General features: G+C 38.5%; 3 protein-coding genes across 6 annotated transcripts; all 3 read right to left on the bottom strand.

The window, feature by feature from the left end:
- Window positions 1–2,592: 2,592 nt before the first annotated feature.
- LOC148724239 (uncharacterized) lies at window positions 2,593–8,110 on the bottom strand. Its single transcript, XM_088734540.1, has 3 exons — window positions 8,012–8,110; window positions 5,372–7,174; window positions 2,593–2,658 (listed from the first exon to the last, which is right to left on the bottom strand). Exons 1-3 carry the CDS (start codon window positions 8,108–8,110, stop codon window positions 2,593–2,595), a joined length of 1,968 nt encoding a protein of 655 aa, XP_088590666.1.
- A 3,724-nt stretch (window positions 8,111–11,834) lies between these two features.
- On the bottom strand, window positions 11,835–17,348 carry LOC111332858 (acidic mammalian chitinase). Of its 3 annotated transcripts, none has more exons than XM_022938323.2 (5): window positions 17,138–17,348; window positions 13,999–14,353; window positions 13,197–13,569; window positions 12,542–12,903; window positions 11,835–12,175 (listed from the first exon to the last, which is right to left on the bottom strand). In XM_022938323.2, the coding sequence occupies exons 2-5, from the start codon at window positions 14,346–14,348 to the stop codon at window positions 11,926–11,928; spliced, it is 1,335 nt and encodes a 444-aa protein (XP_022794058.2). In that variant the 5' UTR covers window positions 14,349–14,353; window positions 17,138–17,348; the 3' UTR covers window positions 11,835–11,925. The 3 variants fall into 3 exon arrangements, with proteins under 3 accessions (XP_022794058.2, XP_022794057.2, XP_022794059.2); XM_022938322.2 differs by lacking the exon at window positions 17,138–17,348 and adding an exon at window positions 14,771–17,103 and having other exon boundaries at window positions 13,999–14,400; XM_022938324.2 differs by lacking the exon at window positions 17,138–17,348 and adding an exon at window positions 14,771–17,106 and having other exon boundaries at window positions 12,033–12,175; window positions 12,552–12,903; window positions 13,999–14,400.
- A 176-nt stretch (window positions 17,349–17,524) lies between these two features.
- LOC111332813 (MSL complex subunit 3) lies at window positions 17,525–23,336 on the bottom strand. Of its 2 annotated transcripts, XM_022938266.2 has the most exons (11): window positions 23,188–23,336; window positions 22,924–23,006; window positions 22,499–22,588; window positions 22,284–22,380; window positions 21,984–22,082; window positions 21,141–21,226; window positions 20,718–20,998; window positions 19,872–19,999; window positions 18,748–18,889; window positions 18,338–18,422; window positions 17,525–17,921 (listed from the first exon to the last, which is right to left on the bottom strand). In XM_022938266.2, exons 1-11 carry the CDS (start codon window positions 23,299–23,301, stop codon window positions 17,858–17,860), a joined length of 1,269 nt encoding a protein of 422 aa, XP_022794001.1. In that variant the 5' UTR covers window positions 23,302–23,336; the 3' UTR covers window positions 17,525–17,857. The 2 variants fall into 2 exon arrangements, with proteins under 2 accessions (XP_022794001.1, XP_022794002.1); XM_022938267.2 differs by lacking the exon at window positions 21,984–22,082.
- Window positions 23,337–23,376: the final 40 nt, after the last annotated feature.

Below are 23,376 nucleotides of genomic sequence, written 5' to 3' on the forward strand. Positions count from 1 at the left end.
TAAAAATCCAGAAACTTGGGAGACCAGTCAGGAATATGACAGATAAAACGTGAATGCGTTGTGACAAGTTATTTCCATATCTTTCCCTCAACACATTCAGGGTCGGATTTTTAACAAGACAACTATTTAGTTTGATTTAATAAAGCACTGACCTAGTACTAATGATATTTCTCTTGGCTCCACCAATAAGTAACGTTCGAAACTTTCGTTGTTGTTTTTTTAAATGGAGCGTCTGTTTTGCTTTAATTTTTCCCAAACGTGAAGCAGTGATCATTCTGAACTTTGATAGTTACATACAGTGGTGGTTAGTCACTTAAAGTGGAAATGAAAATGGATAGAGCGACGGAAAAACGAAATAATTCAGTGAAGTGTTTTCCTCTAAGTTGCTAGGGACGAATTTTGCCCGACAAACAAATTTATCATCGCATGTATTTCCGTTGATTACAGTTTTTCTTTGCCTGCTTCCGATGTGACTGACATCTTTGTTTTAACTTTATGTTGTCTCTATTGGTCATATTCTCCCAGCTTAAATTAAACCAAGGAAAATAGCAATTTATTGTGACCAGCAGATAATCATTAGTCGTGGAGTGTGATCTCAAGCCCAAAACCTGCATTTTGACAAAAAGACTGCCTTTTGAGGGTTCAGGCTCGATTCAATTACTTTTTAATTATCTTGTGTTTTTTTCGGTACCTCTTTATCTATTTTTTTCTTTTGCCAAAATATCAAAAATATTAAAAAACATTTTAACGGATGTTTTATTATTTACGTAACTGCATCCTCTTGCTTATTTTACTAAACTTCATTTTCCATTTTATTGATAATATTTCTTAAAAACTCAAGACGATTTCCCCAGTCCAGCAGATGGACGAAAAATTGCCGAAATATCATACTTTATCGTAAATACTTTTGTTCTTGGGTCATCGTAATTTGATAAAAAATATGGCACAAACAGCAGTGATAAACATATTGAACTTGCACATTTTGATTATGACTTGACGTTTCGTATATACTCAACATACATTTTCAAAAGTAACCATTGAAATTTAAAACAGCTATGTATATTTAGTATAATTTCAGAGCTGAGCAAAGAGTTTCCAGTAATCTGATTGGTCGAGTGGTTCCTTATATGACGCTAATAAACCGCTCCAAGCGGTTTATACAAAATGTTAAAATAAAATGTTAATAAATGTTACTAAAAGTTAGAACATAGCTAGCAGAGTCGCGCAATCAAATTCATTATACGTAAGCGTGCTCAAAATCCCGATAGTGCACGCTGATAGCGTCGGCAAATCCGACTTCGCCGGAAAATTTTTTTTCGCGCGAGCGGCCATTGCTAGTGCGGGAAAAAAAAATACATTTCGCGACAATAATGGATACAAACAGAAACTCGGCCTGCTAGTCCGAAAACGAAGACAATGTTTCGACCTTTTCCCATGGGCTAGAGTTCTTAAATGAGGCAGAAAAAGAGAAAAACAAAGGAAAAGGAGACTCGGCATCAGCGCCGTCACGATTCGCTTCAACTGATATTGTTGTCCGTTTTTCGCGTCGCATTTGATACACAATTCCACCGGCTATGTTCTAAAACAATTGGTTCATGCTTTCAGCTGTGCACTATCGAGTTATGGAGCACGCGGGAAGTTTGGAGAGCACTCAAGAAGCTAGAGTTTCCCTCGGCTATCGCCTCGGGCAACTCTTACGCTTCTTTCGTGCTCTCCAAACTTCCCGCGTGCTCCATAACTCGATAGTGCACGCTAAAGCATGAACCAATTGTTGATTATGATTTTAGAAATTTCCGTTTTTCAGCTCTGAAATTATACTGTAGCCGCTGAATCGATCGGTTAATTTTAGAGTCTTTTAATCCAGGTTCATCAAATAAACGGCATACAAATATGTTTCTGAAAGTAGAATTACACAATCGAAACTTGTAAACACGAAGCAAAATAAAGCAAAATGAAAGTATACAAAGCTCAAATAAATCGAAATGTCGAACACTTGCAAACAATCTGAGGGTTCCTTCTCAAAATAACTGAAACATCTTCGTCGAAACCGATAAGATGAAAACGATTCACAATCACAATCTTCAGAACAAAATTCATCATACACATGGCCAAACAAGATCACTCGCTCGGCCTGGTAACGACTAGAGATGGGTCATGTTAAAATCATGAAATGTCCGTTTGGAACCTACATATACTAAAACAATTATTCGCCTCAGGTTATCATCATCATCATCATCATCATCATCATCATCATCATCATCATCATCATAATGCTTATTTGTTCAAGCAGGTTGAATTTATTGGCAACTGTATAAGCTGATGTGGACCTGCTGTTTTCCTATTAGACGATATTCACCGAACCTGAGGCGAATAATTGTTAAATATAACTAAGGTGAGTGGATTGGAACCAATATTAAGCAAAAAAACTTAACAATAAATAACACTAGAGCAGATTAATGAAGCAACAGCTTTTCACTTCCGACGTTCACGTTGAAAGCTGGCTCAAGTTCTTGAATAGGTAAGGACTCCTTGATTTTACAATGGTAGTCTGTTTTGCCCTTCGCCAAAATATCAAAATGATCCCACTTGATATTAATTATGTCCAGTGGCCTTGACGTGGTCAGCAATGGCTGAAGTATTGTCATTTTTAGCGAGGGTCTTAAGAGCAAATGTGGCCAAAAATTGAACATTTTCAAAATATTGTGGCAACAGCCTAAAAATCGATTCGGCTCATATTCTCAAGTTAGGTAGGCCTTATGGTGAAACAAAGCACTGCATCCTTCGTTTGGCTGAATATCGATTTATTTTGGAGAAAATCGATAACAACTGAATTTCGCCAAAAGGCCGCTTTTGAAGCTCAAAATTTCAGACGAATCTCGGAGCGTCGCGCCACGAACTGAAAACACTTGGACCGATTAAAAATACCAAATCTTGAAAAACAACATCAATGCATGTGTTGACGGCAATTTGAGCAATTCTTGATCATTTATTTACACAATCTAATTGAATTTATCCGACCCTCTTCTAACAAGATTAAAAATAGGTTAAAAGTAACCCGTTATTTAACATGTGGTAAATAAAATAGTCGACTGAAAATCTGGCTTTTGGAAGGCGAAGTGTGGTTCTTTTCGATCTCCAAAGGATTTTTTGGGGTAATGATTCTGTGCGATTTAATCAAATTTTAAAGTTCGGTAAAATGAGCTGATTTGACGGTGCCGTCAGTTATTCCAAAATGTACGCATTCACACGCAAACCCAATTGTTTCGCATTTTACATCCAGTCTACAGCTTATTTAACATAATATCATCTTACCGTTCATATTGCTGTATCACAAAAGGTGATTGCAGTCCTGAAATTATTGCTTTGCTCCCATAATAGCGATATAACTTGGCAGGATAGTGAACACTTCTTGATAACGAGTGTTTACAAAGCGTATCACGCGGTTTCGTCATTTCCATTTCGTTGAAAAGGAGGCTATAATTACTTCATGTAAGAGATCTTTGTTTAAATAGAGTCCTCAACCAAACCGCGAATCAAACGTTCGCGGAATTAATGTTGCTTGTTCAGAAACACGTTACTCGTGTGCGGATAACGCTAATTAATTCAAAATGAGGTCCACTGAAATCGACAACTCCGCAAAAATACAACATTGGACTGTGAAGCACGTGGCTACTGGAACTATGGTCGAGTGTTACATATAGGAAACACGAGTAAAGAATTATTTAACTCCGATCCTTATTGAGTTAAATTTTTATTTAGTGAATTATTGTTTCGTTTGATAAAGCTTATCTTAGGACAAAAAGAACGAAAGGTAATAATAATTATAATAATTTACATTTCTAGAGCGCTAAAATTATAAAATATTCTAAAGCGCTTTACAACATATTAACTACAAATATTAAAATGATAAACGACAAAATATCAAAACAAACTGTAAGCCAGCTTGAATAGATGTGTCTTAAGCTTTGACTTAAAAATCGTTACATTTGGACTGTTTCGAATTTCAAGCGGCAGTTCGTTCCACAGAAAAGGTCCAGAACGGGCAAAGGCACGATCACCAAAGGTCTTAAAGTTAGTTCTTGGGACCATAAGGAGACCCTGATCGCAGGAACGTAGCTGATGACCCTTGACACTGTGTGGCTGCAGATATTCTTTTATGTATAGTGGGCCTTGGTTATTTAAAGCTTTATAAATTAAAAGTAACAACTTAAAATGGACGCGATAAGCCACAGGAAGCCAGTGAAGATTATATAAGGCGGACGAGATGTGGTGAAACTTGGGAATCCTAAAAATTAGTCGAGCAGCGGCGTTGAGCACCTTCTGAAGACGCTCTGTCTGGTACTTGGGTACGCCAAATAAAAGGGAGTTGCAATAGTCTAAATGCGAAGTCACAAATGCGTGAACAAGAGTCTTCGTGGACTCAGGACTGAGGAATTTCCTAATTTGGCGAATTTTATACAATCCATGAAAAGCTTTGCTGCAGATCTTACCAATGTGAATAGACATGGACATATTGGAGTCAAACCAGGAACCCAGGTTTCGAACACAGTTTGAGAGGCTGAATGGTAGAATTACCGACTGTGATGGAATCAATTGCGATTTTTGATAATTGATGGCGGGAACCAACAACTAAGAATTCGGTTTTAGAATCGTTAATTAACAGGCGGTTATAAATCAACCATGAGCGGACATCCGAAATGCAGGCTTCAAGAGCAGCTATGGCGTGGTCTTGCGAAGATATGTCATTGGGTCTAAACGACAGATAAAGTTGTGTATCATCGGCATATCCGTGAGCAGAGGGGAGATGGTTAGCGATCACGTGATATAGTCGAGATATGTATAATATGAATAAAATAGGACCCATACAGCTGCCTTGTGGGACACCGCAGTTCAAATGAAAATCATCTGATGTTCGATCGTTTATGAGAACACGTTGTTTTCGGCCAGACAGATAAGACGCAAACCATTTATGGGCAGAGCCAATGATTCCAAAATCGCCTTCAAGAACATTAAGGAGAATCTGATGATCGATTGTATCAGAAGCAGCACTTAGATCCAGTAGCACAAGAAGCGTAATTTCCTGATGGTCCATTGACATAAGAATATCACTTTGAACCTTAAGCAAGGCAGTTTCGGTAGAATGAAATCTTCGAAACCCTGATTGTAACTTCGGCAGAGGAGCATTGTATTCACAGTGCTTAAACAATTGAGAAAGAACCGCCTTTTCGACGATCTTGGAGATGAATGTTAGATTGCTTACCGGACGGAAGTTTTTATAAGTTAACTCTAGACCCGGTTTCTTTAATAGAGGTTTCACAATTGCAGTTTTCCAATCATCGGGAACATAGGCGTGGCGAATAGACAAATTTACCATGCGAGTAATGGAGGGCGCAAGGACGTCAAGACAAGACTTCACAAGCCATGTAGGGATTGGATCCAGAGAGCATGAGGCATTAGACGATGTACTGATTATATTGCAAACATCTTCCACTGATAACGGCGAAAAACTGTCAAGTTCTACAGCTGGAGCAGCAGTATCAGAATAAGGAGGATTTACTTCAATATCACTGATGGAATCTTTGATGAGTTCAATTTTTTTAACGAAGAATTCCCCAAATTTATTCGCAAGTAGAACTGGGTCATCATGAGGTGGTAGATCATTAACATTAGGACCCTTACAAAGGAATGAAACCAATTTGAACAACTTCCCGGAGTCACCAGCGCACTGACCAATTAAATCTGAGTAATAAGAAACTCGAGTAGACTTGAGAAGAGCAGAATATCTATTACAGATTTTACGATAAGCAAGCCAATCTGAAGAAAGACCACTTTTAAGAGCTTTCCGCTCAGCCTTGCGACGATTACGTTTAAACTGGAGAACATCAGCGTTAAACCAAGGGATCTTTGCACGAGTAACAAGAGTTTTTGTCTTTATGGGAGCATGTTTATCCAGGATTTCTGTTAAAGTCGAGGAGTACTGCTTGGATAAATCGCCAAGGTTGCTCCAGTGTGTGTCACTGCAAAGTACAGACGAGGTGATGTCCGATTTAAATGCATCAATGTCGATGTTCTTTAACCTGCGATATGACATAGACTTGGTAGAGATTGATGAGCTTGGGAAGCGAATAAAACACTCAACAAAAAAATGATCCGAGATGGGTAAGGTAACGTTAATGGGACCCAAAATTAAGTCACTGGTGGATCGAGTGATGATAAGGTCCAAAATATGCCCAGAAATATGCGTGGACATCGTTACGTGTTGTGAGAGGCTGAAGGTTTCCAGCACCTCTTTAAATCTTATAGCACAATTGCTATGCACCAAATCCATGTGAAAGTTGAAATCCCCAGCGATAATAAGAGGTTCAGGACACATGACAATGTTTTCAAGATACGACGAAAACTCATCAAGAAATACCGACGCAGAAGAGTTGGGAGGGCGGTAAACAGCAACAATACGGATAGAGCGATTTGTTGTCTTCAAAATCCATTCGGAAAATTCAAAAGAATTATGTTCCTTCCCGTCCAGAAGTGTGGCATCAAAAGAGTCGCGGAATAAAATGCCTGTACCACCGCCAGATCGATTTGATTGCCGTGGAAAACTCTTGAATAAATAGCCATGACGAGAAAGATCAGCAATGCAGACAGAATCTAAATCGTTTAACCAAGTTTCAGTAAAAATACAGATACCGATGTCATTGCCAACAGCATGGTCAATGATTGTTTCCACTTTGTTCCTGATAGAGCGAGCATTACAGATTGCAAAGCGAAGATTATTTGAAGAAAGACTCGATGACAGCAATGGTCTCAGAGGCTTCAAAACGGACGGATTGACACCATTAGAGGTGACAAGTTGAATATTTAATGATCTACAATCCCGGCGTGAAGAAGAAATCGGAAGAATATTAGGAACAGCATGTTTCCTAGCTTTATCAGCCTTTCCAGCGCGACATCCTCGGTACTTAAAAATACCAAGGGCTTGAAGTAGACATAATGAAGATTGATACAAATAGCTTGGACCAGAAGAGCGCAAGCGAAGAAGATCAGTTCTGGAGTAAAACTTTGTAGCAATTTGGGCTTGACTTGATGGCTTATCGGCAAGCGAAATAGCAGAAGGAGGCGGGTTAGCGCGACCAGTAGAATGATGAGTAAGTGGGCCAGGATTCCTTTCAACGTCCTGACAAATAGTAAGGTCAAGGGACGGCAATAAGAAGCAAACGTAACCGTGTTTGTGCCAGGAAGAAATTGGTCGTCGACGAAGCCCAAATGAACTTAGTCTTCGAAAGTGAAAGGAAGGTCGATCCAATCCAGCTGCTTGAAATGAAACAGGAGCTGTGTTCAAAGTGCGATCATCGTGTAACCCAACTGATAAAAAAAATGACTGAAATCCGAGTAAAATTAAAAATTTTCGCAGAACATCAAACGTGGCAGCCATACTTCGGCGCGCATACATTAAATAAAGGTAAACCTAGTTCGGTGATTAAAACCACTTTCTGCTACAATATTACTATATTTTACTGTTGATAAGATTTCAACTTCCCTTCACTCTTACTAAATTTTCTTCGGTTGACGGTATGTTGTTTTCAAAATGAGTTATATTCAAACCTATTTAATTAAATTCAGAGGGGTGTTTTTATCATTAATCACTGATACCACACTGAGTATCTATAAACACTTGGGGCTTTGTGTGAGAAGGAACCGGTCGACATGACAATTGCCTTGAATAGAGGTCAGGATTTTAAATGACTTATAAGTCTTTTTTAAGACGCTGAAAGATTGAATCGTATTTGTTTTCTCTTCCTTACTATTTTAATCGCTATAGATTGTTTGATTAATTACAGGAATTACCTTGAAACTGCATAAAACGAATTGCATGCAGAGAAAAGATGTGAACTCTCCAAAAGCAGTGCGTGTCGTTCTTCTTATAAGGGTATCTGCTGCTCGTACAAAACTACAGTAAGAGTGCACTGTGACTTCGACAAACGATCCAGAAAACGGGAAACAGTAATTATACCTCTTCTTGCTTGTTTAAGGTGGATTGAGAGCCATTCCACTTGTCTCGGTTTTCAGGGCTAAAAGACGAAGTTGGCCTAATACTTAGCCAAGCAACCATATTCTCTCCTCCTGTTAACATACATACCATGACAATTTGTCCCTCGCCTAGTGCAAAGCTTGGTTTGGGGTAGACGAGAGGCTCTAAGTTCGAGGCGCCGAGTTCCTTTTGATATATCAAACCATGGTCAATGATATATCGCTATATGAAGCATTAATTGGCTTTGGACTTCGATAAGAAGTAGTCATTCACTTCTTAAATTTATCATCTTGGAAGGAAATATTAAGGAGATAGGCAAAACATAGGTTTTTTTACTTCCTTTTTTCTTGTTAAATCTAGATGTCAGTCTTTTTCCAATAGGCGTGAACATTCTGGTCTGACCTGACAACAGGCATGTGTTAAATTTGTCATTACGCATCAGCTACGCTCTATGATATTTCGCCATATGATGCATTGATGGCTTTGGACCCGCCATATTTTAGGAGGATAGATCACTGCTTACTTGGCTACCTTCTTGGGAAAGAATACTAAATAACTAACTAGTTGAGTTAAATTTTCAAAACCACTGTTTCCCTGAAAATGCAAGTACCGTATTTGACTTATGTAGGTATACCGACTCGCACTCGAGTCTGCTGTATTAGCTGGTGCAATGATTACTCGAAGGGTTTCTTGAGTTCTGAGATAGGCAGAAATGGTTTCATTTCCAGGCGCTAGTTTTTTTTTTTTTGGACCACTGCCGGGAAAAGATGAGTGTGAATAATGTGAACGTGTGCTACATGGGTCGTAGTCTTACTATACCAGCACGAGTAACTTAACAAGGCACAGTAACCTCTGGGGAAGAAAAAGTACAGATATAAAGCTGTTGAACGTTGGCTAGTACAAACATTTCAGCGAAAATCATGGTTTTCCAGGTTTGACCCTTATAAAACTTCTTTTAAGTAAACAAATATTCGAACACTACACTTATTTCTGTTGCACATCTGCAGTGATGCATGATGGGCTATGCCCTTTGCAGATCTTTCGCTCTTTTTTGTCCTAAAATAGGCTTCATCCATGAAACATTAAACTATGATACATTGGATCATGATTGGAGTTAGATAATTGTTTGCTCCCGTTTCGTATCTGTAACACACAACCTTAGTTCCTGTAGCCACGTACTTCACAGTCCAATGTTTTTTTTTGCGTTTTATTTCAGTAGACCTAATTTTGAACTAATTAGCGTTAATCCGCACACGTGAAACATGTCTCTGAACTAGTTATATTCCGCTTACATTTGGTTCACGGTTCGGTTGTGAAGTATTTCAACGAAATGGAAATAGAGAAACCCCGTGATACGCTTTGTAAACAATCCTTATCAGGAGGTGTTGACTATCCTGCCAAGTTGTTACATCTCTATTGAGGGCCCCTCATTGCTCGGAGCAATGCAACAATTTTAGGACTGCAATCCTCTTTTGTGATTTTTCAATATGGACAGTTAAAGATGAAATTATGTTAAATAAGCTGTAGACTGGATGTAAAATGCGAAACAATTGAGTTTGCGTGTGGATGTGTACATTTTCGAATAATTGACGGCACCGTCAAATCAGCTCATTTTATCCAACTTTAAAATTTGATTAAATCGCACAAAATCATTACCCCAAAAAATCCTTTGGAGATCGAAAAGAACCACACTTCGCCTTCCAAAAGCCAGATTTTCAGTCGATTATTTTATTTACCACATAGTTAAATAACGGGTTACTTTTGACCTATTTTTAATCTTGAAAGATGAAGGTCGGATAAATTCAACTAGATTGTGTAAATCAACAATCAAGAATTGCTCAGATTGCTGTTAACATATGTACTGATGTTGTTTTTCAAGATTTGGTACTTTTTATCGGTCCAAGTGTTGTCAATTCGTGGCGCGACACTCCAAGATTCGTCTGAATTTTTGAGCTTCAAAAGCGGCATTTTGGCGAAATTCAGTTGTTATCGATTTTCGCGAGAATAAATCGATATTCAGCCAAACGAAGCATGCATTGCTTTGTTTCATTAGGAGGCCTACCCAACTTGAGAATATGAGCCGAATCGATTTTTTGGCTGTTGCCACCAAATGTTTGACAGTTGGTAACATTCGCTCTTAAAATGTTCGACGGTTTTTCTATCGTGAAGCCGTCGTTTAGTTTTAGCAATGTAACAATCATTACAATCCCAGAAATTTGCTTTGGAAATAACTCTGGATTGTTTTGAACGATTAATACGGTCCTTGTGAGTAAAGAAAGATTTTATGCATCGAGTGTTCTGAAAAACGATTTTTAGGTCAACAAAAGAATAGAATTTGTATGCACACGATTTCAGGCTTTTAGCGACTTGGTTGCTTTGTAACCCTAAGTAGGGAAGTAGGATAATGATATATTTCTTTGGAACTGTAGACAAAGGGATGTTATGCTGATGTCTGTTTTTGTTCAACACATCGTTGTGGGTAAACGTTCTGAAGGAGTTTTCGAAGATCATTGAGGGCAGATTGTAGCAAGGAGCCAGACGAACAAAGACTGTAGGAGCGATAAGTGAGGGAGCGGATGAGGTTTATTTTGTACTTTCGTGGGGTGAAAGAATCCCATTTCGAGTAGAGACCTGTGAAAGTTTTCTTTCGGTAGATGGATATCATCATACTTTAGCTCATGTCAGAGTTAAAATGACGTCCCCTGAAATGAAGGATACCAGAAATTGTTTCTAAAGATTTGTACATTGTACAGGTGGAAGAACAATAGGACACGTAGTCCCCTACTAGGTTCATCCACCTAAACCCAACCCACCCATCCCACCCCGGGGAAGGACATCCATCACACAGTTATCTCGTGCGTGGGAAATTAACGTCTCCTACTCCTAACCCTGCACGAGACGGGACCTCCATTTATTCGTCCCTATCCGAGAAGACTAGAATATCTAACCATTTCTTGATGATATAGAAAGGAAGCATATTCTTCTCAATTATTTTAAGACCTTGAGTATTGGTCCAGCCGGGGCTCGAACCCTCGACCTCCCGTACAACAGTCCAGCGCTCTATCCATTGAGCTAACTGGGAGCTAAATGTGAGGTTCTTACAAATTCGGCGAGAATTTGACAGAATAACATCAGCCGGGAGTAAATCACCGATCAAAACTTCAATTTAAGGAAATCGTTTTGCTCAATTTCATTTCGTTCACAAATCATTCGTCGTACAAAAGATCATCGATCAAGCAATTTCGTCCTCGAAGTACGTGCCTCGAGAAAACGAAAGAGAATAAAAAAAAAGAGAAAAGAAAAGAAAAACAAACAAACAAATAAAACAAAAGAAAAAGCCGCGGATTTGACAATGAGAAAGTGTATAAATGTTTGAATGTAGCACCACCTTTCGTCACGACCTCCGACGCTATATATTTTTTAACTTGAGACTTACCCAACACTGTTTGAACAAATCCATAATAAACATGAGGAACAGTCACTATTTATCGCCGGGGTGGGGTGGGGTGTAAGGTTTTGGGGCAGATCACATGGTTTTTAGGGAAAGAGAGCAGAGCATATAGACGAGGGGGGACCAAAGAAAACTTCTAATTAACTGCTGATGAAGGGGGAGGGTTCATAAGAATATCATTGGACCTTAAGGCGGGATCAGGATAAAAATCCTCCAACCCTTCCCCCCTCCTCCCCGGCGATAAGTAATGCCTGTTCCTTAAAGATGATTTTCAAAATGTCACTTGGACTTAACTTGCCAAATGACTGAACGGGCTGGAAAAAATAGATCGTCACAAAAGAGAGCACCAGTTCCTTCCAGTTCAACGTTTAATAAGTGTTCTTTTTTCCCTTACTACAATGATTAGTTTGATACTTTCTGGTCCAATGGAAGGACACTTGCTTTCTCAAGTTTTACATGCACACAAATACTCTGGACAGTTCCCCTTGACGCAGTTTTCATTACACCATTGATCCATGCCTGCATTCCCTTGCCACGACCCTATGGCATGGCAAGATCCAACTGGAGGTTCAGCAGTGGGAGGCCCAGCTGTGGGGCCCTGGGTGCTAGGCTCTGGCCATGGGGAGGGGATGGGCGGTCTTGTTTCTCCGCCTTCTCCTCCTAATGCTTGTTTGACGGCATTCATCAGAGGATACCTTAGTGAGACAGGCATGAAGTCAGTAGATAATGAATAAAAACAACAGACTGCTTTCAAATTGACTTACAGCATGGGACATGTTCAACGCTTTCTGAACGAGGCAAGAGAACAACGATATAGATATCGTTCATTTCTTTTAAAGCTTGACTCAAGTATTAAATTAGAATTTTAGAAAACTGCAGAGTTCTAACATGAGTTCCTCACAATTTGACTATCTTTCTAGTTAGACGAAGTACAGTTTCTGTCGAAACGATTCTACTAGACTACGTTTTATTACATTAACTGATCAAAGAACACGACTGCGAACTCTTTTTATTTTTGTTTTAAAAGAAATCAAAGCTAAGAAGAAAAGTGGTATTTTTACCTCCCCTTACCGCAGAATGAACCCTTAAAATCATCCAGATCCAGCGCCCAGAACATGGCACCCAGCAGATTTTTCTCCTTAATGAGAGAGTTCGCTTTCAATGTCAAACTCATCTCATCATCGTACCCCACCCACTGGTCTCCTTTGTATCCATACGGGGCTTTCACTGTATTGTCCTGCACCACGGTCAGACCCATTGTACAAATCTCGTAATAGGACAGGAATCCCCCTTCTCTGGTGTATTTCCCTGGGGCAGCCCTATCTTTGGTCGAAGCTCCCAGTCCATTCTCATTCGGGTTGACAAGTTTAAATGCTCGACCGTAAGTTCCTAATCCTAAAGCGATTTTCTTACACGGCATACCCTGAGTAATAACAAAGAACACAACTAAGAGTGCAAACGTACAAGTGGTTCGACTATGCAAATGTAACCTGACCAATCTCACGGAAAATAATCTACAAGTGCAACGCTTAGATTCCAGAAACCTGACTAATTAACAAGTTCATTATTTCCAGAACTTTTTAGCTCCTCGGTGGATTTCGATACTTCGAAGAATCATTGACTAAAGCAATTCTGCAAAAAAAATGCAACTTATGTCAGAAAACAATGGTAACTCATTGATTGAAGATATGCTTCCTTGTTAAAATCAAATATTACCTTATCCATCCAATATTGCACTGCGTAGGAGACTGTTAGTTTATCCCCTGGGGGACCCTCCAGGGCAGTGTGATGCCCTGTCTGGGGTTCCCAGCTTCCATGGAGATCGTATGCCATCAGGTCTATAAAGTCTAAAATGCCAGCTAATTTGCTGATCTCGTATGCTTTGTTAATTGTTGAATGACCAGCGGCCACGGCGGCTGTCAGTAGAAGTCGTGGCATTCCGCTCTCAGCTGACTCTTCCTTAAAAGCAGCGAGAAGCTCTTGGCAAAGGATTGTGAAGCGCTGTTTGTCCCCAGGTGGAGAGTTGCCGCGGTTTCCAGGATACTCCCAGTCCAGATCAAGTCCATCAAATTTGTACTGTCTCAACAAACTATATAAGGAGAGTGAGCGCGGAAATGAGTAGGAACAAACCTGAGCAAAAACAAGTTTCAGGAAGGAAAATTTTTTATACGTGGCATTGCACAGGTTTACTTTTTTAAGTTGAAACTGCGAACCAGTCAAGAACACTACAGTGCTATTTCATCGCATTTGTTTGCTGGTTACTATTTCCAAATTGAAGAATAGTGTTTCAAAACTCTTAACATCATTCGCAATGAATGCTTTTCATCCCACAATAAGTCTAATCCGTACTGTTACACGGTAAAACCGCCAATTTAATGATCATGAACTGAGTTCTCTTTTCTCTGAAAAGATGGCAGTGTCGACTGCATTCTTGTCTAACCCGAAACAAGAGCGAAGCGGAATACGAGTCTGAATTAACGATTTTGAATTGGAATGTTTAACACACTAAGCTTCTCACCTCTTAACAGAGTCAATAAAAACTTTCCGTGAGGCGGCCGTGTTGACCATGCGCGAGAATGGACTAACCTTTCCATTCTCATGGTTCCAACCACCAACAGCCAACAGTGTCTTCAATTCTGGGTTCTTTTTCTTCAAGTCGTTAAATCGGACGTACATTTCATCGTCGTTCCATTCATACATAGCAATCATGTTTTGTTGGTTGATCTTGGCGAACGAGTATATGATATGTGTGCAAAGGAATGGGTCAATGTCCTCTGGGAAGAACTTGGCCCCCGCTGGTCGATATTGGGCCCAGTTTGTGTAATAACACACTCGGTGGTATGCATTAGGAGTTGCTGACACAGCCATCAAGGCTAACAACACAGTTAAGGCTTGCATTTTCAACGAAACGGATTCTTTTCTGGAATAAAACAACAACAACAACGACAAACAAATTGTTACAGGATAGCCTGTGCCAACTTAAATTTCGGAGGATTGGGTAACACCCCTTTTTCGGAAGATTTTTTTTTTTCGGATCTGAATCCAACATAAATACGCAAGTTACGTTTGCGATAATTTGCTTTCCTCCTTAATTTGTATTTAGTACACTACCTGTTAGCCTCACTATTTCTTCGTTAAGAACCCTTCACAGAAAACCAGGTAAGAAATTTAGAGTATAACTTCCTTCCATGAGTGAGTTTGATTTGTAGTCTCTTCGATAATTTTTTACAACATTGATCTTACTGGAGAGGGAAAACACAAACGAGAATACTGAAAGATAAGTGAATTACCTTGGTTGAGTGGCACACAGTTCTAGTTTCACAGAGTTAACTCGCTCGATTGTTGCCCTTGAGTAATTTTAACACTGTAGTCTTGTAAGAAACCTTACGAGAGATTTTAAACATTATTCAGTCTGCACCTGAGCTGAAAGTGTATTTGCAGCTGCCTGAGCACAGAGAAACGTTTACATAAGTAGGAAAGCTGGTCCTACTGTGGTCTCACACCTGTGTAAACCCTGGCTTTTGACAAAATGAAGAATGGTAAGCAAAGAGAAAGTGGTATTCACTAGGCATGAAGTACCTTCCTCAAAGTAGACCTTTTGAAATTTTGTAAACTCCAAACAACTATTCACAAATTTCGTTTTTAGTAATTCGACGTAGTATTTGTAATTGGTTCATTTTATGGCTGAGAATATAAAAAACAGAAATAATTCAAATACATCCTTTTAGTAATCTCGTTTTGATAAGCAATCTATTGATCTTCGTCTATTTTCCGCACATGAACTTGGAATCGTTATACAGTCCAAAAACAACACTGAAACAATTTTTCACTTCTCGTTTCTGCTGTCATTATAAAGCATATGATGTGTGACAATCTTGAACCAGCTTAAATTAGTATTCCTCCGTACGTGACGGTGGGCCTAGGAGAGTGAATTAAGGGAACAAGTAGCTATGGTATTGGATTTATTTCTTTACAGTCCGAAGGAGGGTGAGATATTTTAAGGTGCGTCTTCGCTGTTTAATGGTTTCATTTTGCTTTTGTTTCAAGTTATCATTTGAACACTACGTTTACACTTCTCTAATGGCTATTATCTGCCGAGAGTAACTTTTATTAAGAGGTGTAAAGCACGTCTTTAAACTAAGATTTTCCGGAACCTTCCGGGTGGCAGCATTACTATGGTTGGGGTACACTTTCCTTGTTTCTACAGCAGTGTGTTTTGTTCAAGTGTTCGAGTCCGGCAGTGATACATTTGCTTTTCCTTTTAACACAGTTGATGTCTGTAAATATGTCTGTATAAATGGCTTAGTGGCTTTTCTGACTGACACTGAAGCCATGTTATCCTAATTCTTGCAATGTAATCAGTTCAGCACTGGAAGCAAATATGTTTCTCACAACCTCGCTTCTAGGGTCTCTCTTACTGGTTACAAAGGAGAGAGAACCTAAAAACGACATTTTGCTCTTTAAAAAGATTTCAAACATTTGAATCGTCAACCTACACCCGGACAAAATGTTGTGTTCACAGCTGATATACACGCAGACGCGTCAGTTTAACATGCGAATAAAAAATGTCTCAGTCTGCTTCACATCTGTTGGCAAACTCTGGATTTTGATTACAGTGGGCTGAGGCGCGAGACACTGTTTTAACAGCTATAGATATTATTATCGATTAATAGAAGGAAAAGTATTCACGAGTTCCCCAGCAAGGTACTTACTGAGAGTTCAAAGAGTTCAATAGCTTCATTATTTCAACACACAGGTACCTAGACAAGAGAAATCACATCATTTTCTCTTGTCCATATTTTGGTTAGGAATTTTGAAAGCGAATCCGAAAAAAGCACTAAACTATTAAGTGATTGCTATTTCATTTCTCACTCATTTTACTCAAGTTTCTTTTCAGCTTTGGGAAGTGGTGATACCTTGTCCAACTGAGATGTGCCTTTCTCAGTGCTCATAATAGATATTTACTTAAAACTCTTTCAGAAAGATGTATCAGTCGAAATTAATCTTAAGTGAAATTTCTGGTTGTTGCTCTTCCTCTGGAATAACCTTGAGGACTTACTAAATCCATCGCAATCCGAAAAGGGGAAAATGTTTCATGTGTCACGCAATTCTGTGATATCTAGACTCGACTGCTCGAAAGCTTAATTGGTTTTATCAACTAAGTTTAAATTGTAAATTGGCCACCGTAACGAATAAAAATACTGACGTTTCGAGCTCGCTCGAAAGCCTGCGTGTCATATTTTGTTTCCTGTGGATCTGGCAGAAAAAATAATTACACGTCTACCGATCATAAATCTGACAACCTGGTTTTAGTACCCTGTGCTCAAGCTTGTCTAGCTTGCTATCGAGACTACGGCACCAACAAAGATATAGCGAACATAAGAAATTTTGAAGATAGTCGTGATAATTGGGAAGGCTAGCAGTGTCTAGCAACGGCTGGTAGTGTCTCGTACAATACAGCGTTTCATGTGGAAGTTCTGAATGTACAGTTTAACACATTTCTTCAAATTAAGTACTTCTCGAAAATCTGATGCGATCTTTGGTTTGTTAACTCTGTTTAGGTCTCTAAGCAAGTCTCAAAACGCGTGACACCAAACGAATCCAAAGACCAAATCCTATTTAAAGCAAGAGGTCAAAGACTCAACCATAAAGGATACATGCAGATCGATGTTCTTGACAAATTAACGTCTTCCTGCGTCTTCTGCCGGCCTATACCTCACATCTTCACTTTGATCTCTACTGGCAAAGCTTAAGAAAATGGGTGACAACTTTCTATTACGTTCGACATTAGGAGAATGCATGCTATTCGCGTCGCTACTTTCTGGATAGCCATCAAAACATTTAGGCGCCATCTTGGACTGGCTGACCACTCGCCTCGTTTCCACGCAAGACCTTTGAGTCTCGCAGGCTATCAAAAAGTAATAATAGTTCTGTGGGTTGACTCGCTTCGGTCCATGGCTGCTTTTCGTTATATTTAACTCCATTCAAATGCGCTCTGATTTATTTAAGCGTACTCAGAGGCTTGGAATGATCTCACAAGTCGGTTAATTAAAAGCTTTTTTATTAACAAACGAAGGATTCTTAACAAAAAACCAATGTCCCTTACAAGCAAAGTCATGAAATAAATTAATATTAATTATATTCATATGTTAACGTACATGAAAAGATATTTACAGCCGACAGAAAGGATGAAAGTTTTTTTTGTAGTCTACAGATTAACACCCGATCAAAAGGAACTTGAACGAATGAATTTTTACAAATGGAATGATCAATGATAGAAGTGGGAAACCGTAAGGTCTGTGTAGAAGAAAACGAAGCAATGTTTCTTGTTGATGTTTTCCGAAAAGAAACGTAAACAAGCTCTTCAAGCCCTCTCCTCAGAGCAGTGAGTTGTAATAAACGTCCTCTGGGAATAGATTGTTTGAATTCTCGGCCAGATACCTACAATTACACACGAAAAAATAAATCAGGAAACTATCATTTCTCGAATGAAATTTTAAAGCTACCAGCATGCAAATAATTCAACCTTAATGACAAACTGAAACCGAAAAATTTAGGGTTTTAGGGTTAAATCACTATCCTCGCTTTCCCCAAATTTAGCCAGAAAAGGTTTCCTTTCAGGTCCATACTTCGCTATATGCATACAGTTATTTTAAAAAGTAAAAAAAAAAAAAAAAAAAAATGGCGAATAGTTTACCTATGGGGTAATACAAAGTCTTTCCTTCAGTTGCACTGATTGCAATAAATTTTATTTCCTTATAAAATCTATTTGCATTTATCAGGGAAATATATGGTCTAAGAAATGACTAGTCAATTAGCAAGGAAGGCCAGGTGTGAGAAACTATAAGTGCACTTACCTGAGAAAGGTATTTATTTGCTCCAAGAGTGCATCGAGATTCTTCTCAGGCATATCTGTTCTTGCTAACAAGCCAGGAAGTTTGACTACAAGGGAAAATATGATAGCGTTTAACGCACATGTGAAATGTACCTTTTTAACTGATCTTGCTATTATATCATTACAATGAGGATTTCATAACTATATCGAGGGGTGATTATTAAACAAAGTTTTGACGGAACTCCTCCCGCCGTCTTCGAAGAATTTCGGAAATCCTGGGGAAATATTAGTGTGACATCGGATTGAATAGGTCCTCCAAGAAAATCCTGGCTCTCCAAGCATAAAAAACCTCACAACATTAACTGAAAAATAAAAATGGCAATTTAAGTGTTACACAGTCATTGTTTCTACTAAAATACCTTAACAACTTACCGAATAATCTTAATAAATGTTCCGGTCCATAGATTTGTGAGGGCATCATGTGAGTAGATATACTCAGCGAGCTGGGAATGGGCGAACTTGGGAATGGTGCTGCTGTACTGTGAGAAGAATTGTCTTCTATTTCCACTGCTTTCTGAGGAATAAAAACAATAACACTCCATGGGCATCTCACTGATATTTTGAATCACTTCAAGCGTCACAGAGAATTGACTCTAAGCAGAACAAAACTTTCAAATATCCTTTGTCGAGGATAGTTCAGAATGGAAAAGATTAATGCGTATTTCAAATGAGAGAATGGAGGACTTCACGGTAAACACACCAAAATGAGCAAACTCTGTATAAAGAAAAGACTGTTTGTAATATTCATCTGAGGCTTTCACTTACTTTCATTTACTCAAGGAAGATATTCCTTATTAATCTAAAAGCTGAAGATTTTTTCTGGCGCATACGATACTGTTTCATGTGATACGGCTTTTTAATTTCGTTACGCTCGGCCAAGCTTCAATTTCATGGTCTAATGGATTGGAGGTTTAGATAGGAGGCAATCGCTCCTTTTCTATCACAGTTTATAGTTCACCACTAAATTTTCTCCGGTTCTTATTGGTTTAAATCGATCACGTGACGCGATAGTGTTCATCCGTGGAGAGACACTATCAGCCCATAGTGCCCGCCTGCGGAAAATACCCGGATGGATAGTGCCCGTCCGCGAAAAATACCTGGATTGATAGTACTCATCCTTGAAAAGTTTTGAATAGTTTGACGTCCGCGAAGTTAGGCAGATCGGAAAAACAGTGACTTTTCAATTCTGACAGCTATAACGTATTATTTAGCCTATGTACGGTTGCGAATTATTGACATTTGTGACAAGCTGTAGGCGCGAAAGAAAATTTAGTAGTGAACAATAAAAACAATAGAGTGTTTACGCCTCGGAACTATCGGGTGATAGTTGCCCCGCGGAAATTTGATGTTCTTAAAACAAATATTTGCCTGAAAAGCGAAGCTTCGAGGGCAAATATGGTAGTTTTAGGAACATCAAATTTCCAAGGGGCAACTATCAGACCGATAGTTCCTCGACAGAAACACTCTATTGTTTAAATGGTACACTGATAACCGACCCGTTTTAGAGCAGAAGCATTGCATTCTGGGCTCGATGAAGTGGATGACACTGTTGCAGACTGGGAAGCCTCAACATTTGCTGATAGATTTCTGGGCGTGCGCCGACGTAGAAGTCTTTCTTGTTTGGCTGAACGAAAAAAAGTAAACAAACAACATGAAAATCTTCTTAATTTCTGCTATCCAGGTTTAATGATGCATAAGTATTCACACTACCCTGATAGATCACGAAAGTTAACTTTTTTGGTTAGTTCAATTCAGTTCAGTACGAAACGTGATTGATGTCAGGGGCTTTACAGTTACAATCAATTAAAAAATTAAAATACCCACAATTTCCTTTATCATTTTTTGAAAGGAGACAAAAAAGTAGTTTACTTGGCTATATTCTGATAATATTAAGTCTGTTCTCAGACCTTCCAATTTCTTATGAGTCATTGTCCAGTGTGCAAGTAAAGTAAGAGTCATGGGGTGTACAAAGAACACACATATGAGGGGGTGGGGGTGGGGGTGGTGTTAGGGACAACTAATGTAATGCCATCAAATGGGTAAGAGAACAAAAGTGAAAGGGAAGGGAAAGACATTTAATGGAGAGAAAAGTGTGGGAGATGTAATTACTTACTGATCATTATAAATCAACCTCTTAGAAAAACATGATAGCAGTTTTAATAATTAGCGAGGAGAATAGATTAGTTGTAGTTTACCATAACTCTCTGGTCAAAATGGTAAAAGCTAGTTTGGTTTGTATTTCCTTTTTTCCAGATCTATTACTACAATCCTTATACAGGGTAAAACACAAATCAAACTAGTTTGAATTCATTTTAACCTTCAATTATTTTGGAAGTGCACACCTTCTCCTTCCTTTGTTTCAGTCTGATTTGTAAAAATGTTTGCAAAATCTTGCTTTACAGGAGAGCTTTCTGTGGATGAACTAACTATTCCATATTTATCATCTGTTGGTGTTTTTCCATTTAATTCTTCTTGATGTCTGTCCTTAGTTTCCTCAGAGTGCGGGGTGAAGTTCATGACCATTTGATATTGCTCACGTTCAAAGTTGTAAAGCAACAAAGTTGGAAGAGTAAAATCAAAATAAATGCGGAGACCATCCATCGCCTCTTTGACCAAGTTTGAGCTGTGGGTTAATAAAGAGTTGACAATTATTGGTCTAATATTACAAGGCTGATAAATACTAAGATGGGCAAATGCTTCGAAGCTACTTTAAAACTAAAAATTTGATTATATGAAACCTAACCATGGACATTTGTGTTATTTACCTCTGTCCAGGGTAAAATTCCTGATAATGCTGGAAATAATCTTGAAGAACTTGTACAACATTTGGTGTCCGGGGAAGCTGCACAAGCTGGAAAGAAAATATGAATAATTTACTTGGAGGGAGGTCTATATCAGAAAATAAATATGCTGAGGGTCTTGGGTACTGCCTAAATTGGCCCAAGGCAAGGCCAAGGATCATACTTCAAACCAAGGGCACATTGTCTCCCCATACAGACCGACCTAGGTCAGTAAATAACTTACTTTATTCTTTTCTGCTGGTTTGCTTTTTTCAGCTTTTGTGTAAATCGTGCAAAAAAAATCTGGACCATGGTCTGTACAAAAAGCTGGACTGCAGTAAGTCAATCAGATTAAAAAATTCAAGATTCTGGCATGCTGCTGAAGATGCTTCTGACTAAAAAAATATATTATTGCAGATTTTTGATTGCCTATAATTAAATTCCTTCCTTATCCACAGGTGTATAAAAATGTGACATGGTGTTAACCATAACAACAATTATTTTGACTTGTGTGGCTCCAGAGATATTTTCTTTTCAGGGAAGATACAAAAGATATTGGGAAATTCAAGAAGTTAGGGTGGGGGAGCCCTCTCGAACAATAATAGGTAACATCCTTACACTTGAAATCTGACAGATTCATAAGATATTTTAAACCATCCTGGTCACACATTGGGAAAAATACAAATGCTAGTGACTTTAAGCAACTTCTCTCAGTGAATGACCATCAGAAGGTCATAGAAAGCAAGCCTTAAGATCATAAATTATTTTAACTATATATTTCATTTTAAAATGGTTGTAATAAACGTTTAAGTTCTAGGGTTTAATTACCTTCTTTTTTCTTTTAATAAAATAACAGTCATCTTCAAGCTTCAGTTTTAACTGACTTGGTATTTCAATTTCAACTTTTGGTAGTTCTGGGTTTTCCACCTTTAAAAGAGTATTTTTTTTGTCATGAGTTCCCAGATACTATTGATCAAGCCACTAAAACTCACATAAGGTGCATTACATTCTCTGATTTGAAACAAAACAAACTAAAAAGACAAAAAAAAGCAACAGCTGCAAAAAAACAACAAACCAAAGAAAACAAGTGAAAAAAAGTCTTTCAACATGCATTGGAGTCACACCAACCACTTCTGAAATTGATTTTCTTTCAGATTTGCTAGTATCATCAGAGTCCTTGCTTTCTGAACCTTGAAGAAACCTCCTCTTCTTTTTAATCCTCGCTCTAGCAATAAAAGTTTTGAAAACATGTGGAATAACTTTAAGCACCTATTAAGATTCCATTGAATTGATCATAATGCTCTTCTTAAAATAGAACTAAATTTATATCATTAACAACATACTTCAGTGCCTGCTCGTGGAGTCTGATCATGAGTGATCTGTTGTTTTCCGTATCTTTTAGAACTTGATCTTCTACAACCCAGCGATCCCAGCTGGTAAAAATAAAAATTGTTTTGTTAACATGAATTAGGTTAAATGAGAAAATCGGCTCATCCTCGGTGTAAAAACCTGTGAAGCTCCGAGTGACGTAAAACAAAGACAACAAAACATATAAACAATACCTCATGAAACAAAGAAAACCTCGTCAGGCTTTTACACCGAGGATGACCCTGGCAAAGAAATTCATTTATAGTCCTTGAGCTATGACAATTTCTATTTTAAAACGATACCACCACTTGATCCTCATAGCCTACACCTTCCTTCTTTGCACTGATCACTGGTTGGTAATGAAATGTTACATCAACAGTATAGACTGATCGTGATTTACCTTCGGTTCCAACCATTAAAATGAATGAAATATTCTGGAACTCTTTTTCCTTTGTCATCTTTAGTGATATCAACTTCTAGAACCTGATTAAGAGTGACATAACATCAACAAAGGTCATTTGGTGACCGCGGATTATTTGAATTAGAACGATTAGAATCCGCTCGGACGCTGATTATCATAACAAGCAACTGTAAGAAAAACCTGGATACGCTAGAGAAGCGGTAGAGGAAAGATTTTCCAACAAACGGTTCTACTAAAACAAACCTTCGATTCATATAATACTCGAGCCTTGTTAGGATCAGGCTCGTAGCAAAGGACTTTTTCTCCTGTGGCAAATTTGGGAACTGGATTACTTCTGGTCTCCCGACCTGTCGCCATGATTTAGATGTTTTGGCACTCAATGTGTATTTTACATAAACGTGCTTTCTTAAAAAGTGCAACAGCTGATTGCTG

Source organism: Stylophora pistillata, chromosome 9 (genome assembly GCF_964205215.1).
Source record: "Stylophora pistillata chromosome 9, jaStyPist1.2, whole genome shotgun sequence".
Classification (NCBI taxonomy): domain Eukaryota; kingdom Metazoa; phylum Cnidaria; class Anthozoa; order Scleractinia; family Pocilloporidae; genus Stylophora; species Stylophora pistillata.